Source organism: Manis javanica, chromosome 6, assembly GCF_040802235.1.
Source record: "Manis javanica isolate MJ-LG chromosome 6, MJ_LKY, whole genome shotgun sequence".
Taxonomy (NCBI): Eukaryota; Metazoa; Chordata; class Mammalia; order Pholidota; family Manidae; genus Manis; species Manis javanica.
In genome coordinates this window covers 7,988,337-8,012,407 of record NC_133161.1, presented here as the reverse complement: position 1 = coordinate 8,012,407, position 24,071 = coordinate 7,988,337, and the positions used below count along the sequence as shown (strand labels likewise).

Sequence of the window (24,071 nt, the reverse complement as noted above, 5' to 3'; positions counted from 1 at the left end):
AAGTGATCCTAAGGTTGAATAGCTGTCACCAGAGGTAATAAAACCACAGTAAAGAAAGTAGAACAGCTAATTACTTACTAAGCAAATGCAAAATTAAATTAACTATCCCAAAGTCAATCAAGGGATAGACAAAAAGTACAGAATATGATACCTAATATATAAAGAATGGAGGAAGAAGAAAAAGGAGGAGAAACAGAAAAGAACCTTTAGATTGTATTTGTAACAGCATACTAAGTGAGTTAAGTTAGACTCTTAGATAGTAAGGAAATTATCCTTGAACCTTTGGTAACAACGAATCTAAAGCCTGCAATGGCAATAAGTATATATCTTTCAATAATCACCCTGAATGCAAATGGACTGAATGCACCAATCAAAAGACACAGAGTAATATATTGGATAAAAAAGCAAGACCCATCTATATGCTGCTTACAAGATACTCACCTCAAACCCAAAGACATGCACAGACTAAAAGTCGAGGGATGGAAAAAGGTATTTCATGCGAACAACAGGGAGAGAAAAGCAGGTGTTCCAGTACTAGTATCAGACAAAATAGACTTCAAAACAAAGAAAGTAACAAGAAATAAAGAAGGACATTAAATAATGATAAAGGGCTCAGTCCAACAACAGGATATAACCATTGTAAATATATATACACCCAACACAGGGGCACCAGCATATGTGAAACAAATACTAACAGAACTAAAAAAGGAAATAGAAAGCAATGCATTCATTTTGGGAGACATCAACACACCACTCACTCCAAAGGACAGATCCACCAGACAGAAAACAAGTCAGGGCACAGTCACTGAACAACACACTAGAGCAGAGAGACCTAATAGACATCTACAGAACTCTACACCCAAAAGCAACAGGATACACATTCTTCTCAAGTGCACATGGAACATTCTCCAGAATAGACCACATACTAGGCCATAAAAAGAGCCTCAGTAAATTTCAAAAGATTGAAATTCTACCAACCAACTATTCAGAGCTCAAAGGAATAAAACTGGAACTAAATTGTGCAAAGAAAGCAAGAGGCCCACAAACACATGTAGGCTTAACAACATGCTCCTAAATAATCAATGGATCAACGACCACATTAAAATAGAGATCCAGCAATATTTGGAAACAAATGACAACAACACAAAGCGCCAACTTCTGTGGGACACAGCGAAAGCAGTCTTAAGAGGAAAGTATATAGCAATCCAGGCATATTTAAAGAAGGAAGAACAATCCCAAATGAATAGTCAAATGTCACAATTATAAAAATTGGAAAAAGCAGAACAAATGAGGCCTAAAGTCACCAGAAGGAGGGACATAATAAAGATCAGTGAAGAAATAAATAAAATTGAGAAGAATAAAACAATAGAAAAAGTCAATGAAAACAAGAGCTGGTTCTTTGAGAAAATAAACAAAATAGACAAACATCTAGCCAGACTTATTAAGAGAAAAAGAGAATCAACACACATCAACACAATCAGAAATGAGAAAGGAAACATCACGACGGACCCAACAGAAATACAAAGATTTATTAGAGAAAACCTAGAAGAAATGGAGAACTTCCTAGGAAAATACAACCTTCCAAGACTGACCAAGCAAGAAACACAAAATCTAAACAAACCAATTACCAGCAAAGAAATTGAAGTGGTAATCAAAAAACTACCCAAGAACAAAACCCCCAGGACAGGTGGATTTACCTCGGAATTTTATCAGACATACAGAGAAGATAAAATACCCATTCTACCTAAAGGTTTCCAAAAAAATGAAGGGGAGGGAACACTCCAAACTCACTCTATGAAGTCAACATCACCCTAATACCAAAACCAGGCAAAGACCCCACCAAAAAAGAAAATTACAGACCAATATCCCTGATGAACATAGATGCAAAAATACTCAACAAAATATTAGCAAACCAAATTCAAAAATACATCAAAAGGATCACACACCATGACCAAGTGAGATTCATCCCAGGGATGCATGGATGGTACAACATTCAAAAATCCATCAACATCATCCACCACATAAACAAAAACAAAGACAAAAACCACATGATCATCTCCATAGATGCTGAAAAATCATTTGGCAAAGTTCAACATCCATTCATGATAAAAACTCTCAACAAAATGCATATAGAAGGCAAGTATCTCAACATAATAAGGGCCATATATGATAAACAAACAGCCAACATCATACTGAACAGTGAAAAGCTGAAAGCTTTTCCTCTGAGATCGGGAAAAAGACAGGGATACCAACTCTCCCCACAGTTATTTATCATAGTACTGGAGGTCCTAGCCATGGCAATTAGGCAAAACAAAGAAATACAAGGAGTCCAGATTGGTAAATAAGAAGTTAAACTGTCACTATTTGCAGATGACATGATATTGTACATAAAAACCCTAAATACTCCACTCCAAAACTACTAGAACTGATATCAGAATACAGCAAAGTAGCAGGATACAAAATTAACACACAGAAATCTTTGGCTTTCCTATACACTAACAATGAACTAATAGAAAGAGAAATCAGGAAAACAATTCCATTCACAATTGCATCAAAAAGAATAAAACACCTAGGAATAAACCTAATCAAGGAAGTGAAAGACCTATACCCTGAAAACTATAAGACACTCTTAAGAGAAATTAAAGTGGACACTAACAAATGCAAACTCATCCCATGCTTTTGGCTAGGAAGAATTAATATCATCAAAATGGCCATCCTACCCAAAGCAATATACGGATTTGATGCAATTCATATCAAATTACCAACAACATTCTTCAATGAACTGGAACAAATAGTTCTACAATTCATATGGAAACACCAAAGACCCCGAATAGCCAAAGCAATCCTAAGAAGGAAGACTAAAGTGGGGGGGATCTCACTCCCCAACTTCAAGCTCTACTACAAAGCCACAGCAATCAAGACAGTTTGGTACTGGCACAAGAACAGAGCCACGGACCGTTGGAACTGAATAGAGACTCCAGACATTAACCACTACATATATGGTCAATTAATGTATGATAAAGGAGCCATGGACATACAATGGGGAAATGAAAGTCTCTTCAACAGATGGTGCTGGCAAAACTGGACAGCTCAATGTAAGAGAATGAAACTGGACCACTGTCTAACCCCATACACAAAAGTAAATTCAAAATGGATCAAAGACCTGAATGTAAGTCAAGAAACCATAAAACTCTTAAAAAAAACATAGACAAAAATCTTTTGTACATAAACAAGAGCAACTTCTTCATGAACATATCTCCCTGGGCAAGGAAAACAAAGGCAAAAATGAACAAGTGGGACTATATCAAGCTGAAAAGCTTCTGTACAGAAAGGACACCTTTGATAGAACAGAAAGGTACCCTATAGTATGGGAGAATACATTCATAAATGACAGATCCGATAAAGGGTTGACATCCAATATATATAAAGAGCTCATGCACCTCAACAACCAAAAAGCAAATAATTCAATTACAAAATGGGCCGAGGAGTTGAATAGACAGTTCTCTAAAGAAGAAATTCAGAAAGCCAACAGACACATGAGAAGATGCTCCACATCGCTAGTCATCAGAGAAATGCAAATTAAAACCACAAAGAGATATCACCTCACAGCAGTAAGGATCACCACCATCCAAAAAACAAACAACAAATGTTGGCGAGGTTGTGGAGAAAGGGGAACCTTCCTACACTGCTGGTGGGAATGTAAATTAGTTCAACCATTGTGGAAAGCAGTATGGAGGTTCCTCAAAATAGAAATACCATTTGACCCAGGAATTCCACTTCTAGGAATTTACCCTAAGAATGCAACACTCCCGTTTGAAAAAGACAGATGCACCCCTATGTTTATCACTGCAGTATTTACAATAGCCAAGATATGGAAGCAACCTAAATGTCCATCAGTAGATGAATGGATAGAGAAGATGTGGTACATATACACAATGGAATATTACTCAGCCATAAGAAGAAAACAGATCCTACCATTTGCTACAATATTGATGGAGCTAGAGGGTATTATGCTCAGTGAAATAAGCCAGGCAGAGAAAGACAAGTACCAAATGATTTCACTCATATGTGGAATATAAGAACAAAAGAAAACTGAAGGAATAAAACGGCAGCAGAAGCACAGAACCCAGGAATGGACCAACAGTTACCAAAGGGAAAGGGACTGGGGAGGATGGGTGGGAAGGGAGGGATAAGGGTGGGGAAAAGAAAGGGGGCATTACGATTACCATGTATAATGTTGGGTGGCGGCATAGGGAGGGCTGTGCAACACAGAGAAGACAAGTAGTGATTCTACAGCATCTTACTCCGCCGATGGACAGTGACTGTAATGGGGTTTGTCGGGGGGACTTGGTGAAGTGGGGAGTCTAGTAACCATAATGTTCTTCATGTAATTGTAGATTAATGATAACAAAATCAATTTTAAAAAAAGAATGAAGTTCATTTTATTTTTTCAATTTTTAATGCAGATTTCCAAATCTGAAAGGTTTTTTAAAAATCGACTGTATGCCTTTCCTTGTCTTTTCTTCCTTTTTATGACTATGTGAGAAACTGTAAGTGAATGAACATCAAATCATATGAAAACAAATTCTCCCTCTCAAGCACTGTTACATGGTAGTCATTACAACTAAAATATATGCACAGTAGCAGCCTGGGTTTTCTTTCCTTTTAGTAAATAGTGTCATTTCACCTTTTTTAGTTGTATTAAAGTTGCAGAGGAACTTTTTGTAATTATCACAACAGAAACATGTTTTGGGAAAATGTGTGAGAAAAGAAAATATTATTTTTCAAAAAATGTGTGGGAATAAAAATGAGAGATGTTTGAAGGCAAACTATACTACCTAATAAATGGGCCAGGAATCAAATATATGTCTAAAATCTGAAATGATAAAAAGTGTTAGACTTTAGATTTGCTATTCAAATGTATAATATCAAATATGAAAAATAAAATGTGTTGTTCCTACACAGAAAAACCTTTATTCCCAGCTGTAAACTTGATTCTCAAACAACGTTCAGCATGGGGGTGAATGAGCTTGTTGCTTTGCCCTGGTTTACACTCACAAGCTGTACAACATCCACTACATCCTCTTAATTTCCCCAAGCCTGAATATCTTGAGTTGAAAAAATTAGGTCTCTACCGAGTTTTCTATGAGGCACCAACCATGCAGTGTGTACTAGAGCCCTTTCAATCATAAAGTGATAAATAAATATTAGATGTTGTTTTTATTAAATCAAGGGCTACACCTCCTTCTGTGTTTTCTTAAGTTCTCCACATACTGCTATATAAAAGGAAACATTTCTCATACATTTATGCCTTTATATTCAAGACAGTGGTCAGTGACACCTGCATCATTCTTTTAAAATGTTTCAACTTCAATTAGGATAATGTCTTAAATTTCAATGTGCTTCAAAAATCCTTGAAGAAAATACCTTATGACATGCATTTGTTCATAAATAATAAATGTACCCTCTCTGAAAGACCTGACTTTAATAAAATGCTATCGTAAACATCTCAAATTCTCTAACCTTTTAATTTGATGTTGGAATCTCAAATGCAGTATATCTAAGTCTTCACTTATTATCTTCCCCTTCAAATATCTTTATTAGTTGGTATTCTTCCAGTTGTTTAAAAAAAATGAGGAGAAAGGTCAAATAATAATAATAAAAAAAACACAGGTTTTCTTTGCCAAGCACTGGATGTAGGTATGGGAAAGACCACAGACACACCTGCTCTGTCTTTCTCTGTATCCATCCCTTTATAATACCAGGAAGGCTTAGTAGGACAGCCTCCATGCCCAGCAGTTCTTGTTTTGGTTTTCTTCTCATGCGACCTGCATTTGGGGTCCAGGAAGTAGTGAGTGTCCTGCTGCTTCTCCTTAGCACTCACCCCCATGCTACTGTCCCTCTCTTCTCCCTAAACACCCAACTCCTCTGATGCACTGTCACCAGATCATTCCATCTGCTGCTCTTCTGTATATCCCACCATAGTCTTCTACTGTTCTAGGACCTTCACTTCATTTGGGAAGGGGCATCTTAGTGGCCCCAATCTTAAACAATTGTAAGATGTGTAACCTTCTTGCTCAAAACTCTCCAACAGATTTCCTTCCAGCTACCTACAATGAAATCCACAGCATAGCACACCTGCAGGCCCTCCTTGCTCCGGCCTCCACCTCTCCACCATCTTCCTGGTCTTCCCTTCACTGTGCTCCAAAAATCCTGGCTTCCTAATTGTCCTCGAAACATGCAAAGTGTGCTCAGGCATTTGCAACTCTGGACTTTGTTTATATGATATATATAATTTAGTGTATATAATACATAATGACATATACATATTGTATAACTTACTATCAGTTATATATGTATGTATATTCATTTATTATCTGTTCCACTCTACCCCATTATGTACTTGAGTAACACAAATTTCATGAGAACTGAACTCTGTGATCTGAACACTATCTGGTGCAGAGAAGATTCTCAAACATGTCCTGAGTGAATGAATAAATAAGTAGACCAATAAATGAATGAGTATATGAATGAACCATGATAGCACAAGTGCTAAAATTCTCATTGAGTTAGTTTCCCACCCCTCATCCTAGAGACATGCATCTTCCTCTCCTGAATCTGGTGAATTAGTAGTGGAGCGTGGGTAACATTTTGAGGGAAATCTAGATGGTGTTACTCAAAGATTCAGAGGTCTGCTGAGAAGGGGAGGAATAGACGTCTACTACTTTATGCCCCTTCCCTCTTTCTGTCACCAATGCATGTAAATTAATACCTTGAGATAGGTTAGTTGATATGTTTCCTCCTACTCTCTTCTCTCAAAATGTTATGAACCCTTCTTTTGAAATATCTTATCTTTTGTTTTCTTATTTTACCATGCCACCACATTGGCACTGACCCTCTCAACTCTTTGTTGCTGAAATCTCCTCGATCTCCACAACCCAGAATCTCCTCCTAATTATGGCTCCTCTTGGGTCATTACTTCAAAAAAATGCTTTCTAAATTATTTTGTCCATAATCAGACAGAAATTTCTCAAACACTCAGGATTTTCCAGTATGAACATTTCCTTCTAATCAGACTTCGGTATTTGTTACCTGTTCCTGAATTTACCTTAGTTTATGTTTTCAGAGAGTCCACATTTTAGATCTGAAGTGGGACTTGCAATAAGGTAGTTAAGTCTTTCGGGGAGACACATGGAGAAAAAGAATGAGAAAATTGAGGCCTAAAAAAGTTACCCATTCAGAACAAAATTCAGCACAGCTGCATCTAGACACTGGGTATCCTAAGCCCTAGGCCTGAGTGCTTTCTTTATGCCAGGAATGACCTGTTCTGTCTGTGTCTTGCTCCCTTTATCTCCTCCCAAACACCATTCTGCCCTTTCATCCAGCGGAGGTCCATCTCTTTCTGTTCCATTTTTCTGGTTGCATAGTTTCAGAACTCCAAATATTATTGAAATCCCTAGCTATGTCATGCACTTCCATAGTGCCTTTAATATTACCTTTTGCAAAATATTTTCGTATTTTTTAGACCTGTGGTATTGTGATTTATAATAAGTATTTTTTGCTCTTTGTCCATGGTTCCTGGCACACAGCTTTAAAACCCTTGGAATTTCCAAATTGATAAGTGCATTTAAGATGAAATGGGAGTCTTTCCTTATAACAACTTTCTTTCAGTCACATGTGAGTTTATGCTCGAGGTGATTTTTAGAAAACCACAGCGGGCTGGTCAGCGGGGCGACCGGCCATGAGGATCCAGAGGTGGAACCTCTGGAGAGTTCAATGCCCAGTAGCCAATGATTGAATTAATTTTTCCTGTGTAATGAAGCCTGCATACAAAACCCCTGAAGTTGGGGTTTGGAGATTTTCTAGGCTGGTGAATCTGTGGAGGTCCTGGGAAGGTGACATACCTAAAGAGGGCGTGGGCGCTCCACACCATTTCCCACATACCCCGCCCTATGCATTACTAGCTGGCTTTTCCTGATTTATATCCCTTTCTACTAAACTAGTAATTTAGTAAGTAAACTGGTTTTCTGAGTTCTTATGAGTCATTCTAGCAGATGAGCTAAACTGAAGAGGTTATGGGAACCTCTGGTTTATAGCTCGTCTGTCAGAAGCATAGGTAACAAACTGGACTTGAGATTGGCATCTGAAGTGGGGTGGTGTCTTGCGGGACGGAGCCCTTAACCTTGGGATCTGACTCTATCTGCAGATAGATAGTGTCAAAATTGGGTTAAATTGCAAGATACACAGCTGGTGTCCACAGAGGATTGAAGAATTGCTTGATGTGTGGGAAACCCATACATCTGGTGTCAGAAGTGAAGTACTGAAAATAAGAGAAGTACAAAGTGTTTCTCATCTTTCAGGCCTCAAAAGACTGCAGTGTCTCAGAGACTGGGTTTCAAGAGAATTACTTGCTGTCATTGTTTGTAATATTCCTATAACACCTAGCACCACATTAAGCATATATTTGATATTTAAAACTGTTTGGTGCCTTTTGTTGAATATTATTTAAGATAATAAATTCAGATTAACCTATATGCAGTTACGGATTTAATTCAAGTGATTTCAGTCAGGGATTCTCATCGTTAATAGCTTTTGCAGCCAAAACAACCAATAGTGGTATTAAAATGAAATCATGGTTTAATAAAATAATTAGATTTGTGGCTTCCTTATAAAGCTAGAAACTGGCAAAGAAAAAATATTACCTAAAAGAAAAAAAAATTACTGTTACTCTTGATCAAATTTTGTCAGCAAGCTAAAAAGGGAACACTCAATTAAAAGTATTAAAATTCAAGATCTAAAGCTCAAATAGTTTTATGCAGTGAAGGCTTGGAGGAAGGTGTAGCTGTTTGAAAAGAGAGTGGTAGTTTTGCTGCTCAAGGAAAACCAAGGAGACACAACAGGAATCATCACTGAAGAGCATCCCAATTTTTAAGCACATAATTATACTTGTTGTAGGCTAAGTATTACCCATTATGCAGATTGTAGGTCATCTACATGTCCCATGAAATAGTTTAATCCTCAGGAAATATTTCAATATGCTCCTGGTATTTCTAGGTTTTACAGTACACACTTTATGTTTGGCTGGTGACTCAGAAATGTGTAACAAACCTTAACACCACAAGTTTACTGCTGTGATGCTGGTATGAAATTAAGCCAGACTTCCATTTCAAAGCTACTATGTACTTTTTATTAAAAGCATCTCTTTATTTGCATCTTATCTATCTTATGTCTTTAAAAATTGTTATAAAAGAGAAATTTTTAAAAGATAAAACTCTTGATTTTATGCACAAGCAAATTCAAAACCTCAGGTCAAGCATACAACAGATTAGCAATGTTATGTAGTTCTTATATTGTGTGTTTCTGAAAGTGCAATATTCTTTTAAAAACTCTTATTTCAGTATTTAAGAGATCATTTTAGAAATTATAAAAGAGGATCTCATGGAATATAGCTTTACAAAAAAGTTATCTAATACAGGAACAACTAGAATGTGTATCTGAAATTAATAAGCTGTTTAAAATAGCACATGAATATATTTCTCATTTATTTGACTTGTATCTTCTAAAATTTGATGGTCTTTTGTTTTAAGTCTTCCTTGAATTATAATTATATACAGACATTTTCCCTATTATTAGATTGTAATTTTTTGAGTGTAGCATCTATGGCTCTACACATCCTTGCATCCCCCATATTATCTTGCTCTAAATTTTTTATCCAGTAGATGTTTTATGAATGTTTGCTGAATGAATGTTAGCCATGCCCAAAGAAAATCCATTTGTTCTCTGCTGAAAAAAAAGACAGTGTGAACTTTCAACATGAAATAAGATTCATGGGAAATCACTCTTGTAACAGAATCTTCTATAAATGAGAAAAATGGAATGAACATGTTTCTGATCCACTTGTAAACTCTATAAAAGGTAGAAAACCCTGGCCTCTGCAAAACATATTCAAATTATTATTTTTGCCTAACTGATGATGAAAACTTTCAGATTTCTAATGGTGGCATGTGGAGGAAATGTAGAGAAATTTTTTAAAAGCAAGATATGGTTGGAGTCTATGAGAAATTATTTATTTTGTAATTTAAATACAAACCACTAGAATTCATAATTTAAATATTTATTGGATACTGCAGTAGGTACCACCTCATATTTTATTCTTTTAACGTATGAGTGTATTTCCACATATGAAAGGACCCATGATCCCTTTGACCCAGTTCCCATTTAAAATTATTTTCAAATAAAGGATGTATAGGAGTTTTTTTAGATTGTTTATATGGTACAAAGAATATAAAATCCTGCCTTTGGATAAGAAAATTCAAGTTTATTTTAGCACATAAAGAACATGGTTGTTTCATTTTTTTTCCTTATTTTTTAATCACATTTCTTTTTCCAGGCATTTCCTGGGAACATCAACTCTGACAGTGTGGTTCGACATGACTTCCAGCACCCGGTGATTGCCCGTCACGTGCGCATCGTGCCTCTGGATTGGAACGGAGAAGGCCGCATCGGGCTCCGAATTGAGGTCTATGGCTGTTCTTACTGTAAGTACCATACTGTTGAAAACTGTGGTGGGTTTTTCATCTTCATTTAATTTATAATTTGTTTATTTTTAATATTTAACACTACTTGCTTTCTATGACATTAAGTTCCTTCTGTTTTATATGTAAATAATATATCAGGTTACTTGTTATAAATATATATTTACATTTTTATACAAACACACATATAAGAATACCTTAAGAAAAGGATTTGGGAAGTGATTTTTGTTCAGTAGACTAAAACAACAAAGTTTATTAATTAAAATGGCTTGAAGTCTTAGATAATGTCTGAGTGGAAACCTACACTGTTATCTTTTTGACTCTTCGTGAAGGATTTTTGGATACATTCTTAAGAACTTCCTTTCAGTTCTCTTCAGCTATATATACCCTTAACTATTTTAAAGGCAGCCATTGATTTTAATGTCAGTCATATTTTATGTGTCTGTTAAGTTTTATTTGCTTCTTAAAGTTTCCCATATCACCTAAAAAGTTTTTCCTTTAGTTGTGTTTTGAACCCCCTATTTTGTATTTCTTTATACATTATATGTATGAGTGTGTGTGTGTGTGTGTATACATATAAAATGGTTTTTATATCTATAAAATGATTCCAATACATGGATATTTGGGGATTGTGATTCTGCCACCTATTGTTTCTGTTCATTTTTGCTGCTGGTGTTTGTTTTTTCCTCCTCTCCCTCCTTTCCTTTCTTTCTTCTTCTTCGCCATCTTTTCTACCCTTCCTTCTCATCCTTATCTTTATGCTTGTCGATCTTATGGACTGCAACCTTAGTTTCTTCAAGACTTTCCTATAGAACTTCTTTCAGGCCAACGTTGATGGTGGATTCTTCTAGAAAAGATGTATCTTTGCTTGTTTGCTTCTGTGAAGGCAATACCAACACAGAATTACTTTGAAGATTGCTTAAGGTTTGTTGAGGCCACTACGTGATACAAATTCAATCCTTAGGAACATGTTTGCAAACACTGGCTTTACAAGATAGATTCTCTGGTGAAATATTCCTCTCCTCCCAGTGGACTTTCTTCGTGTCCTAATTGTCTGGTGGGGAGGCACGCTGAACGTGAACGGGGCAGGGAGCTGGGGTATCAGCTTCACACAAGGAGGCTGTATCAGACTCTCCCCTACCGCTTCCTATAGAGCCATAGAAATGGTAGCGCTCTAGAACCAGGAAATGGCAAATGTCCAAGTGGACAAGGTTTTAAAAGTTAGCCAAACATTTGGTAGTTTATGATGAAAAAAATACACACACACACACACACACATATATAAAGTTGTCACCTCTGTATAGTTGCAGATTGATGAAAATAATAGCTGTTGTGATGATCAAATCATATTTATTCACAGGCAACACTGCTATGTGAAAACTGAGAAGGTTTTACTACAAAGAGGCCATGGAGCCCATTAAAAAAATTCTATAGGCGTTTATTTGCTCATTACTATTATAGCAACTATAATGTATCGGAAGAGAAGGAGATTTGTTCTTCAGGAGAATGTAGATCTTCAGAAGGAAGATATCACTCTTCAGGAGAATCCTAAAATGAGCCTAACACAAATCGGGGTCCTTTCTCTTCTGTGATTCGGGTAGAACCCTGTGTGCACACGTGCTCAGGCCAGCATCGTGGTGGGACGGACAAAACAAAATGTGGTAGTTTTGCCTGTATGACAGGTCTTTCTAAGGAGCCTGTTCGGCTTTCAATAAATGAAGCATATGTAATATTCTTCGTGACAACCATGATGTGTATGATTGATTCTATTAACAATTACTTATTGAGTACTTTTTATGTGTAGTGAAACATGATAAATGTTAGTAATACCATGAATAGGAAAACCATGGTGTGAGTGACAGAGTGGGGCAATAAATCTAGTAGTATTTACTTGGACAAGAATGGCGAGAGCTAAAATTTGACCAGATGCACACAGCCTGAGCAGTGGAGCTGAAAGGGAAGCGGTGCGGTCTGGTGCAACGCCGGAGCTAATACCACTGCTCCGCTTCCCTTCCCCCCCATTTCCAACAACACCACGTGATCATCACCTGTCAATAAAAGAATCACAGTGATAACCTCAGAAGCACCCATCAGGGCCCCTCCCACTTGCTACTACTTCTTAAAGGTAAAAATTCACCTAATCTTTGCCTTCGTAGATAAGTTGTTGTTTTTTATTTCATACCAATGGAATAATAACATATTCATATTCTCTGACTTTTTTGTTCAAAAAATATTTCATAACGTGAAATTATCCATGTTGCTATTAGAGGCATTTATTTCCCTTAGTAGTAATATTCTACAATTATTTGTTTATTTTGTGTTGATAAACGTTTGAATTGCTTCCAGTTTTTTACTATTTCAACAGAATTGCTTTAAAATGGTTTAGAACTAAGAAGAGTTAATACCAGGTTAGGTTATCTATCTATCTATGTCTAACTTTTGTCACTAATGACAATATTTTTCCTAAAGTGGTCATTTCAGTTTAGACTTAGTAAACCAATGTGTTATAGCTCCTGTTATTTTCTAAATTCAGACACTTAGTAATGATTTGAAAGTTTTAACCATTTTGGTAGGTGTTGATATAATCTCATTTTAGTTTTAATAAACATTTTCTTACTTTTTAAAGAGGTTATGCTTACTGGCCATTTATATACCTTCTTTATTGAAGTGTTCAAGAATCTTGCCATATTTCTTCTGTTGGGCTGTCTTATGGATGTACTTTTTTCTCATTGTTTTGAGTAGTTTTTATATCCAACAGTGTTTCCTTTGCTTTTTTTTCATTTTTATTATAATATCTAGACATGTATCTTATTTTTGAGATGACTTAAGACAACCATTTTAAAACCCACACTGTATAAGAAGTTCCTTTAGAACTCACAATCTGCTGGCTCAAATGTGGCTCATGGTAGGACGACTTAACTGTAATCATTGCAGGTGGGTTTGTAAAGCTTGGAGTTAGTGTTGTCATGGGCTTTTCCATCCAGCCTGGGCTTTGGCAATCCCAGTATGGAAAGAAGAATACCTGAGGCTAAATCGGAAGCTGGATTTTCCTAGTGCATAAGCTTCTCTGGGGGTGGGGGTGGGGAGAATCGTGCACATTGGGAAATGGTATTAACATTCACACCAGTAGATACCAATGGAGTAAATGATAAATTGGCCACATAAAATAAAATAATGTAAAATAAAAGTTGAAAAATAGCACTGTAGTAGGTTGCAGTAAATTGGATAATGATTCCCCTGAGATATCAGGTCCCTATTCCTGGAACAAACCTGTAAATGTTATTTCCTAAGGCAAAGTGTTTGCAAATGTGATTATCTTAATCTTGACATGGGAATATTATCCTACATTATCCAGAGGAGCTCTAAGTATGATCATATGCATCCTTGCAAAAGGTAGTCAAGAAAATTTCACAGACAGGAAAGATGGGGCAATGTGGCCATGGAGGCAGAGATTGAGTGTAGGGCTACCAGCCAAGGAATGTCAGCGGTCTCCAAAAGCTGGAAGACGGAGGACGGATTATTCCCTGGAGCCTCCAGAGAGATTGCGGTCCTGCCAACATATTGATTTCCATCCAGTGAAATTGCTTTGTGACTCTGGCTTCCCAAACTGTGAGAAAACAAATGTCTGTTATCTCAAGCCACCAAGTTGGTGGTGATTTATTATAGAACAACAGGAAACCAAAGAAGTATCAATATTATTTTTGGAAAAAAATAGCTCTAGAGCAATTGTACTTTAGAGAAAGTTGTAAATATTCTAGACCTGCAATAGCTACTAGCCATGTGCATCTATTGAGCACTTGAAATGTAGCTAAGACAACCGAGGAACTAAATTTTAAATTTTACTTATTTTTAATTCATTTGAATTTGAATTTAGTATGACTTCTGGTTACTGTACTGGATGGTGCATATAGAAAAACTAAAACATCTGCTTCTTATTATTTTTCTTCCATGTGTTTTTATAATCTTAGCAACCTGTAACATTGTCTTTTAAAAGGAAGTCTCTAATTGTTTTTTCCCTGTGTTTGGAAAACAATAATTTTATTATCCTGGAAACCATCATACCAGGTCCCTAACCAAGCCATTTTCCTAAACAATGTCCAAATCAGATTATTTGTAATTTGTCTGCTTGAAGAATGAAAATTATGTTTATTTCTTTTCCAATGAAAATATACAGTTGACCCTTGAACAATGCAGAGGTTTGGGGTGCTGACTCCCCCACATAGTCAAAAATTCATACAACTTTTGACTCTACATAAACTACTAATAGCCTACTGCAGACCTGAAACCTTACTGATAACATAAATAGTTGATTAACACATATTTTATATGTTATATGTATTATATATACTGTATTCTTACAATAATACAGAGAAAAGAAAATGTTTTCTTCAAATTATAACAGAACTCAAAATAAATTTCCAATACATCTATTAAAAAAAATATGTATCCATGTATAAGGGAACCCCTGCAGTTCAACCTGTGTTCAAGGGTCAACTGTACATGTTCATAATAGGAGAAAGATGTGTTAAGCATATGTATTATGGACAACTTTCCCAAAGTTAGTGGGATTTAAATTTAACTCTATTGGAATTGAGAATAGAATGAGCCCTTTGAAGGTGACCTTTTACTTTTCTTTTTTTTTTTAACTTAGTGAACCATACATAGTTTTGAGAGTTTGTTTGATTTTTCAGTGAGAACAGAATCATGGATCTCTGGGGAAATATATATCCGATACACCCTCCCATTTTGCCCTCTTAAGAATAGCATTACTGTTTTCTCTAGGGTCTGGCAAGGAGAAACTAGGCTTTGATTTCTCCTGCAAGGGAGAGAAGTGAATGTTCTCATCTTTCTAGAAACCCCTTGGAGGATTTATCTGAGATCTGTCTTAAACCTGAAGTTTGGGGGATTGAGGGATCCTTCTACTTAGAAGTTTTCCAGAACCTGGGAGGGAAAAATCTCAGTATGAGCATGGCTTCTGCTGGGGTGCATGCTTTCTGTGATTCCCTCTGTCTGTCTGCCTTCTTTCCTCCATGCAGTTCTCCCATGATCACTTCGTCATCTCAGCAATTAAGAACTTCTCCAGATTGAAAATAAAAGGTTAACTTGGCTCCAGAGGGAACAGGTCAGTTCCAGGCCACTGCTTTGAAGCCTGTAGGGCTTCTCCTGTTTTTGTTTCCTGACTTGTCTTCACAATAAGAGCAATTCTAACTTTGAATGAATATAAACTCATTTTAAAGTATTCTGCCCCTTCTCCATTTGTTTTCCCTCAAGTTTAGTTGAAACCCGTGCATGCTGTTATTTTTAAAACACAGTGATACACCCCACATCTTTTGACTCATTGATCCTTCTCCCAAAACACCCGTGCTAATCCTCTTGCTCCAAACCAGAGGGACTGCAGGAAGCAGAAGGGAGAAATCTCAGTCTAATACTTTTTAAAATTAATTTATGGCTGCAATACTCAAACATTCATTTTACAAAAGCCCAGAGTAGTGTACTGGTTAAAGTAGTGAGAACTTTTTATGATAAATACTAAATTAGCTTTTAACCAGAGTCATCAGAAGGCTAAGGTCAGCACCTTGGGAAATCAGGATACACGCATAGTAATTTTTATATATACCTCCAATTTGGATGAATGATGAGTAAGATATCTAATCTAAAGCTTAGATATCTTGCTCAGTGAAAATTATGGCAGAAAATAAGTGCCATACTGGTGGTGGTGGTGGGGTGGGGGTACATATTAGGAGAAGCCAGGTACAAATAGAAGGGGGACAGTGTTTTATCCTGTTGATGCTGTGCTGCTGGCAGTGTCCTCTTAGAGGGACCACAGACTAGTTCCCATAGCTTTCAAGCTGCCTAGCAGGATATACTGCCATGTATACATGTGTTAGATTCCTAGGGCTCTTGTAATGAATTACCCCAAACTGCGTATCTTAGGACAACATATTCTCTCAGAGCTCTGGAGGGCAGACATCTAAAATTGAAGTTTAGCAAAGCCAGGTCCTTCTGGGGGCTCAGATGGAGAAACTGCGTCCTGACTCTCTCCTGACTCCTGCTGGTGGCTGTTCTTGGGGTTCCTTGGTTTGCTGGGTCCGCCTCTGCCTCCATACGGCCTCCTTCTCTTTGTTTCTTCACATGGACTTGTTATGAGGGCACCAGTCATTGGATTTAGGGTAAACCATAATCTTAAAGTTTATAAACGAATTATTCATCTTAAAGTAACTAATTACATCTGTAAAAATCCTTTTTCCAAATAAGACTACACATTTAGAATTTTTGTGTAGATATAAATTTTGCGGGAACATTATTTAATCCAGTACTAATATGTACCATTAAAGTTGGCAGGGATTTCTGTTTAGATCAACTTAGCTGGGCAGAGAGATAAGAAACATTTCTGGAGGTCAACCCATGTTTTCCTATTTAAATTAGATGTTTAAGTTTGCATAATTGAAGAAATAAAAAAGGGTCCCAGATACTTGTTCTTTGTGTTCATTATACACACACACACACACACACACACACACACACAAAGTGAAAGATATCAAAGATATGTTGCATGGGAATCAATATTTTGTGAACACAGATTCATCAATCCCATTACCATTTACTGAATTCTGCTGTTTGTAAAGCACTTTACTAATTTGAAACCTAACATGCAAATTTGACCATGTCACATATGTGGTTAAAACACCTTATTGATGCTACATTATCTGTAAAGTCCAAGTTACTAATTTGAAATATAGTACCCTGCCCTTTACCTCTCCAGTCTTACATCTTATCATTCCCAGGTTACACTTCATGCTGTACCAGTACAAACTATTCTGACTTCCAAATACATGCCCTGCTTCTTTAACATGCATTTGTCCATGATATCCTCTCTGTAGCACCTTCTCCATCATCCTGCCCCTGACCAATCTGCCTGACCTTCCAAGATTCCAATGAGATGCAATCTCCAACAAGAAGACTTTTCTGAATTTCCAGAATGAACCACATTTTTAAAAACTTTCATTTTAGTATGTGGATATTTCTAATGGAATATTTATCAACTCATTCCAGAACATAGCTGACTGTAATGTACTTAGGGGGAGAGGGTAGACAGTTACCTTATTCATTATGCATTACATTGACTAGCAGACAATGTTTGCTGAATTGAACTAATGCCAGATGTACATGATACTGACCTAACTTATCCCCTTAGTGAAAATTGATTCTATTTGATGCCATAAAGATTCTTTCATTGGTTAAATAGGTTATGATCCGATTGCATCATATTGAATGGTACTCAGGGGACCCACAGAATGTTGAAATAATTGCTAAACTGAACATATTAATAATGTTCCACAAGAGCCATGTAAAGCAAAAGACTCAGTGTTTCTTTCTCTAAGTTAAATTTTTGAGACTTTGTGTTATTTCAGTAGAAATATTTCATGTGGCTGTTTCATGGATTACATATATGTTGCTTATCGTCAGAGGAAAAATATCACACTCTTATTAATTAATTTGAACTTTATATACAGATTAATGTGAAAATTAAGGTAAATATAGGAATAGATTTAATAGCTATCTAGGCCAAGTTATACATGATAAGGTGATAACAGATTGTCATATAGTACATTATATATGCAGGACACGCTGTACTCTTAAGATTCTATGTACGTAGGTTAAAGAAGTGATTGATATGTTAAGCAGAAAAGTTCTTGCCATTAAGAAAAATGGAAGTTAGATTTAATAAAGTAATATTCTTTAGTTTTTTAAAAAGTAGCTTGTATGTCAAACTGTCATTGGAATACTTTTCAATAAAAAGATGATTTCTGTTTATCTAGTGTGGCTCACCTTTTGGTGCTAATGCAGCAACTGATTATTCTTGTAGCAGTTGGATATTTTTTACATGGTGAAAAATATACTGGATCATTTGTGTCACAGTCTTTACTTATTCAGCAATGTAAATGTAAAGGTAAAAGATAACAAGGCATCATCATTTTATATAATAGAAAGCCAGAGACTCAGTGACTCTCATTCCCGGATTGACATTTGAGGGTCACATTGGCATTGAAAAGAAATTTGTGGTATGAAAAACAAAGAATTGTATTTTTCTTTTTCTTGCCTATGAGATACATGCTATCAGCATTTAATTTTTTTTTCCAGTGAAATTTCTTTACTTGGAACATAGTTACTGTTGAGTCTGTTCAGTCAGAAAACATGCCAAATATAGCTTTCTACTTAGGCAAGGACAGTCACAAATGACAGCTAGTTCATATTTTGGAGCAATGTTCAGTAAATCACTAATTTTGAGTGAGATTTACATTGTATCCCTTACTACAAAATCTAAATTTGTTTACCCTCAAGACTTTTTCAAAGTTAAGTTCACATATAAATTCAACAATGTGGATTTAAAGCAAACCAGAATTATTGACAGAAAATAACGTGTAATTGTACCCATGTTTGTGGTGCTGAATTAGGAGCAGTGATACCCTTCTTTTATGGGATAAGAGAGGACATAGATATTTTTGTAAATAGTAGTCCAAAATTCTTTTCATAAAATAACTTTCCAAGAAAATTAAACATATTGATACAAAGCATATTCTGTTAACTCTTGAAGATAAGAATAAAATAGTGAAAAATGACCATCCTTCAGCATGGTTGATAAAAGTGCTTTTATTAATACAAAGAGCCATTAATACAAAGTTCTTGTATACTTTACAAGAACTTTAAAATTAAAAAGTTCCCAAGAGACCACCCAGCCCAATCCCTTATTTTACTAATTAGGAAATGAAAATCCACAGGGTTCTTTGACTTCCAAGAGTGAGTTAATAACAAACCTAAAAATCTGGATAACAATCTAGAACATTATTTCTTCTCTGATGTTTGATAGCTCTCTCTCCTCTGGTTAATTCTTTTCTTCTATACCCATAAGGACTTTTTGTAATCATAGTGGTGGCCTACAGAAAATGCTTTTTATATATTCTTATGACTGTGAAAATTGGCCCACAGATTTCACTATAAGGACATAAAAAGAGATAGAAATGAAAAGATCTCACAGAGTCACACATCCCTCATGTCCAATAGGAAAATTTAAAGGACTCATTTTCATAACACAGTCATTTAGGGTGGCTTACAGGTAACACAACTCAAGGTTCCTTTGCATTTTGGTCCCATTCATCAGTCCCCGTCAGTGCATTTTGCTCTGGGCATCTCAGCTCCTGAGACATTTCAACTACCTTTCACACGTATTTTAATCCTTATATATGTATGCTGGGTGATTGCAGAGCATTTAAGTCAAAGTTATAGTTATACAGTCCATCAGCATTTCACTTAGAATCCCTGTGTATTGTGAAGAAAGAACTAAAATTTAAAACACTGCAAATATATACTAAGAGATTCTTTTTATTAACTTTGTTTTTGAGTCTTAATTATCACCTATTTAAATTAGCTTAGCCAGGAGAGAACAACAAATATTTAAGGTGGCAGTTATCACCCTCATGAATTAAAAGTAACAATATCATAAAATAATTATTAAGCATGCTGACTTAAAATGTCCAGCAATCCAGATTACTTGGCTATTCTACCTAAAACTTAGAAATCAGTCATTTAAGAATATTTAATATTTTTATTCCTGTTAGACTAGAATCAGGTCTAAACTTAACAAAAAAAAAAATCCCAATTTTATTTTGTTAGTATTCCTATTCTAAATGCAAAATATGTGGAGTATTTTCTTAGTCATTTTCAGTGTCATCTTAGTCATTTCAGCCTTTCATGCTTGTCTGGTGGACTGGGAGGAGTCAAGCTGTCCTTTGTCCTACTTCCACCCCAGTTACTAGAAGGATGTCATCTCAGGGAAGAAGGAAGGCAGGTGGCCTGTGCCAGGCTCTTTGTAAGCATTTTGATAACCTTACCCCCAGGGACCCTCAAATAATTGTCTTTTCTAGGAGGGGAGTCCTTATCAATGGAATGTTTTGGGGCAAGATATCCCTGTTTTAGGTTGCTATGGTAAACACACTGGATTTCTGATGGTAGCTCCCTGGAAAATAACTCATAAGCTAGGTGCCCACTGAGCTGTTGAATGGAGATGGTTCGTAACCTAAATGCTCAGGCCAAGCAGGGACTGTGTCTGATCCCTGAGATACGGGAGCAGTTGTGGCTAGAGGGCCTCTTACATGGGAGCAGAGCTGTGAGGGGAAGTGTGGTGAGGCCATTTGAGACGCTCCTGGTTCTTCTCAGGTGTCAAAGTGCTCATAAGATTGAGCCTTAATTTCACACCTATACCACTATCTCTTGATTGCTTGTTTACTGAAATTATTGGTAAAATTAGGCTCTAGGTAAGACCTTTATTTGTGTAAATCTGATGTCACCATCTGATCCTAATATCAGCATATGGGTTGTCTTAATCACTAGCCTTAGTTAGATCGACATTATGCAAACCTCATCCAACATTCCTTCTTCTGTGCTAGCAACCTACTACCACTGCTTAGGCTGTTCCTAATTAGTGGTCTGTGCTGTTTTAAACTGGCTGTAACAGCCATACTTATGTACCTTATAAAATCAATCTAGAGAATACTCAATCATTTTACAAAGTTTCTCTATGTTGCAAAATACAAAGTGAAAAAATGACTGAGCTCGCTCCCCATTACAGGCCTTTATCTCTGAGCACATGTGGTCGAACAGCCTCTCTGATTAACCCTTACCCCAAATTTAGGTATGTTGTATCCTTCAATTACACAAATGCTTTTTGTTGATCAAAAATGAAGTACATTTACTACTACTAACGTTAGCAGTCAAAAAGCAAGTTCAGTAATTGTTACAACAAAACCTATGAGAGGCCCAGAAGCACATCTGAAGGGTGGAGCAGAACACGGGGTTTCAGTTCATTCTCCAGATGAGCTTTTTTCAACAAAATGTTTAAGGTAACACATGGCACAAATTCATATTAAAACCATGCTATAGAAGTCCTCTGAATTCAAGATCGTTAAGACGGCTAGAGAATGAGTCGTTCCTCCTCTTCTGTAAGCTGACAGTGTGGACTGATTCTAGACTTGCCCAAAAACTGCTCAGCACAGTGGTGCAATCGCCTACGTGTCTCACGTGACCTTCCGTGATAACTAGATCACCTCGTCTCCTTCTGCGTTTATAATTTGTTCCACTTGTTCTCTTTTTACGCTCTATATTTTTCTTGTTCTTATATCTTTTTTCTAAAATAAAAGAATAAATAATGTTTTAAAACAAACCGTATTTTATGTTTTGGCCATGGTGAATATTAGTAGAGAATCAGGCCTCTCATCCTTGACACTGTTGATGTTTTGGAGCAGATAATTCATCGTTGGGTGTTGGGTGAAGAGGACGTCCTGTTCATTGTAGAATCTTCAGGAAGATCTCTGGTCTGTGCCCATTAGGTGGTGGTGGTACATCATGCCTCCTCCAACTGTGATGACCAAAACTGCCACCAGACATTAAGAAATGTTCCAGAGGGGTACAGAATGGCCCCCACATGGGAACTGCTTGTGTAGATGGTTCTTGTCACCTGGTAATTGGTTTCTTATATTGTTAGGCATGGTGAAACAATATTGTAAGACTTGATCCATTTTTCATTTAATCTATTTTAGTGCCTGCCATGTGCAGAAAGTATAAATGCCAGTTCATCATTCTTTGGCCAGTAATTAGATCATCTTTCCAACTAGGATCAATTTGGTTCTATATTCTTCTTTGACTAATTTTTTATTTTCTTTAATGTGACTATAAGTTTAGGATCAAGATAAGACTGACTGGATCCTTCACATCGTTTGGGATGAGTATTATTTATATGGTTGTTCCTTTCAATTCTGCATCTGTCAATAGTTAAAAATGAAAGAAATATTATAGAATGTGCTCCCAAGAGAAAACAAATTCATATTATTTTCACACACTCCATACTTGAGAAACATTGACCTTTAATATGTAATGTGAAGGCTGATTTTCTCTAAAAGAGAGGAAATAAATAAGTAAAATGAAGCTTTGTCCTGCTTCTTCTCAGCTTCCTTTTCAGAAGGCTCTGTGCCTACTAATTAAGGAAGGGCTGAGAGCTGGTTTTGCATTTTTAATAACACTTCCACTGACCGCCATATAATACCACATGTCACAGTGAGTGTGTTGAGAATCCTAGTCAAATCTTTCCTCCATAAGAAATGCTTTGCCTTCCTCCTCTCTGCCTCACAGGTCTGTGGTAGCAGCTGGAATGATACTATACAAGTGGATGTTCTTTGCGTTTTGAGGATAAAGCCTCTGTATTATCTTAATCATATTTATTCAGAAATATATACAGTAGGGCATGCTATGTGGAGAGTATAGATCTATGCTCTATATAGACGTTCAAACAATTTCTCTGGCGAATGATGTCATTAAATTGGTCTGGCTGTTTTATTTCTTGCTTTAAATTGAATTGACCAAACACAGATATTTGGATAATTCTAGGCAGCTTCAATCTGGTTCACATGACTCACTTATTTTGTAATACTTTTGAGCACAAAATTGATTTTTTTGTCTGTAGTAAATTTGATCCCTTTCTGGAGGAAAAAGTAAGAATAGGAATGCTCTTGACTGTGATGTTATAAGTATATTACTATATCCATGCTGCTTTTCAGACAAAATAAGGAAAAAAGAGGTGATTTTGTTAATTAAGCTTCCATTTGCTTAGATAAGTAAATATTCACTAGTTTGAATCAGAAAAATGAATTCCTGAATAGGAATAGAGAATTTAGAGGCTGTGTAATAGCTACCTACCACTTACTGACTTTGTTTGGCTGATATCTAGCATGTCCCACAGTGCTTCAAATAGTTGATGTTATACACATTTTATAAATATGAGTAATAAAGTATGAAGAAATAAAGTAACTTACCCATATATTTTGGTCTTTCTACCAAAGAATGTTACCTCTTAAAGGCAGCATAAAACCAGAGCAGGATAGTAATAATAATAATAATAATAATAATAATAATAATAATAATAATACTTAATTTCATTATTTAAATAATTCAAGTACCTAGCATTTACTGAGCATTGAAGATATATTATATATTATGCTAACTGCCTTATTTAGTCCTCATAATACTGCTACAAGTTAAGAACTATCATTGTCTCCATTTTACCAATGAGAAACAAAGACTAATATTTGCTTACTCATTTAACTAATGAGTCTAAAAACTAGGATAATGATGTACTTTATGTATTTATTCTCTATTCCCCAATACTTTCAAAAGAGCAGTTGGAAAAAATATGTGGATTTCTCCATGCTTGATTTTTCTTGAAAGTAGTTATTTGAAAGCTATGACAAAAAGAAAAGTGGCTGAATAAGCCATATTGAATAGTCATTACAAGAAATTTAAAGAATTTTTTATGACAATAACAAGTGGTCATGATATGGTATCAAGTGAAGAAAACCAGAATATAAACCTGTGAATACAAAGCAGTGTCTCACTTACCACTTGGTTAAAAAAATTAAAAAGGTACAAAATATATCAGAGTACAACCGTATTTATTGGAGATGTGGTATTATGGATAACTCACTTTTA

General features: G+C 36.0%; 1 protein-coding gene across 1 annotated transcript in view; it reads left to right on the top strand.

Annotated features, from left to right (window-relative positions):
• CNTNAP2 (contactin associated protein 2) overlaps positions 1–24,071 on the top strand; it is a 1,951,112-nt gene that overhangs the window by 833,487 nt on the left and 1,093,554 nt on the right. The window contains exon 4 of the mRNA XM_073239854.1: positions 10,391–10,538. Coding sequence (XP_073095955.1) covers positions 10,391–10,538 — 148 coding nt within the window. The remainder of the gene's footprint in view (positions 1–10,390; positions 10,539–24,071) is intronic.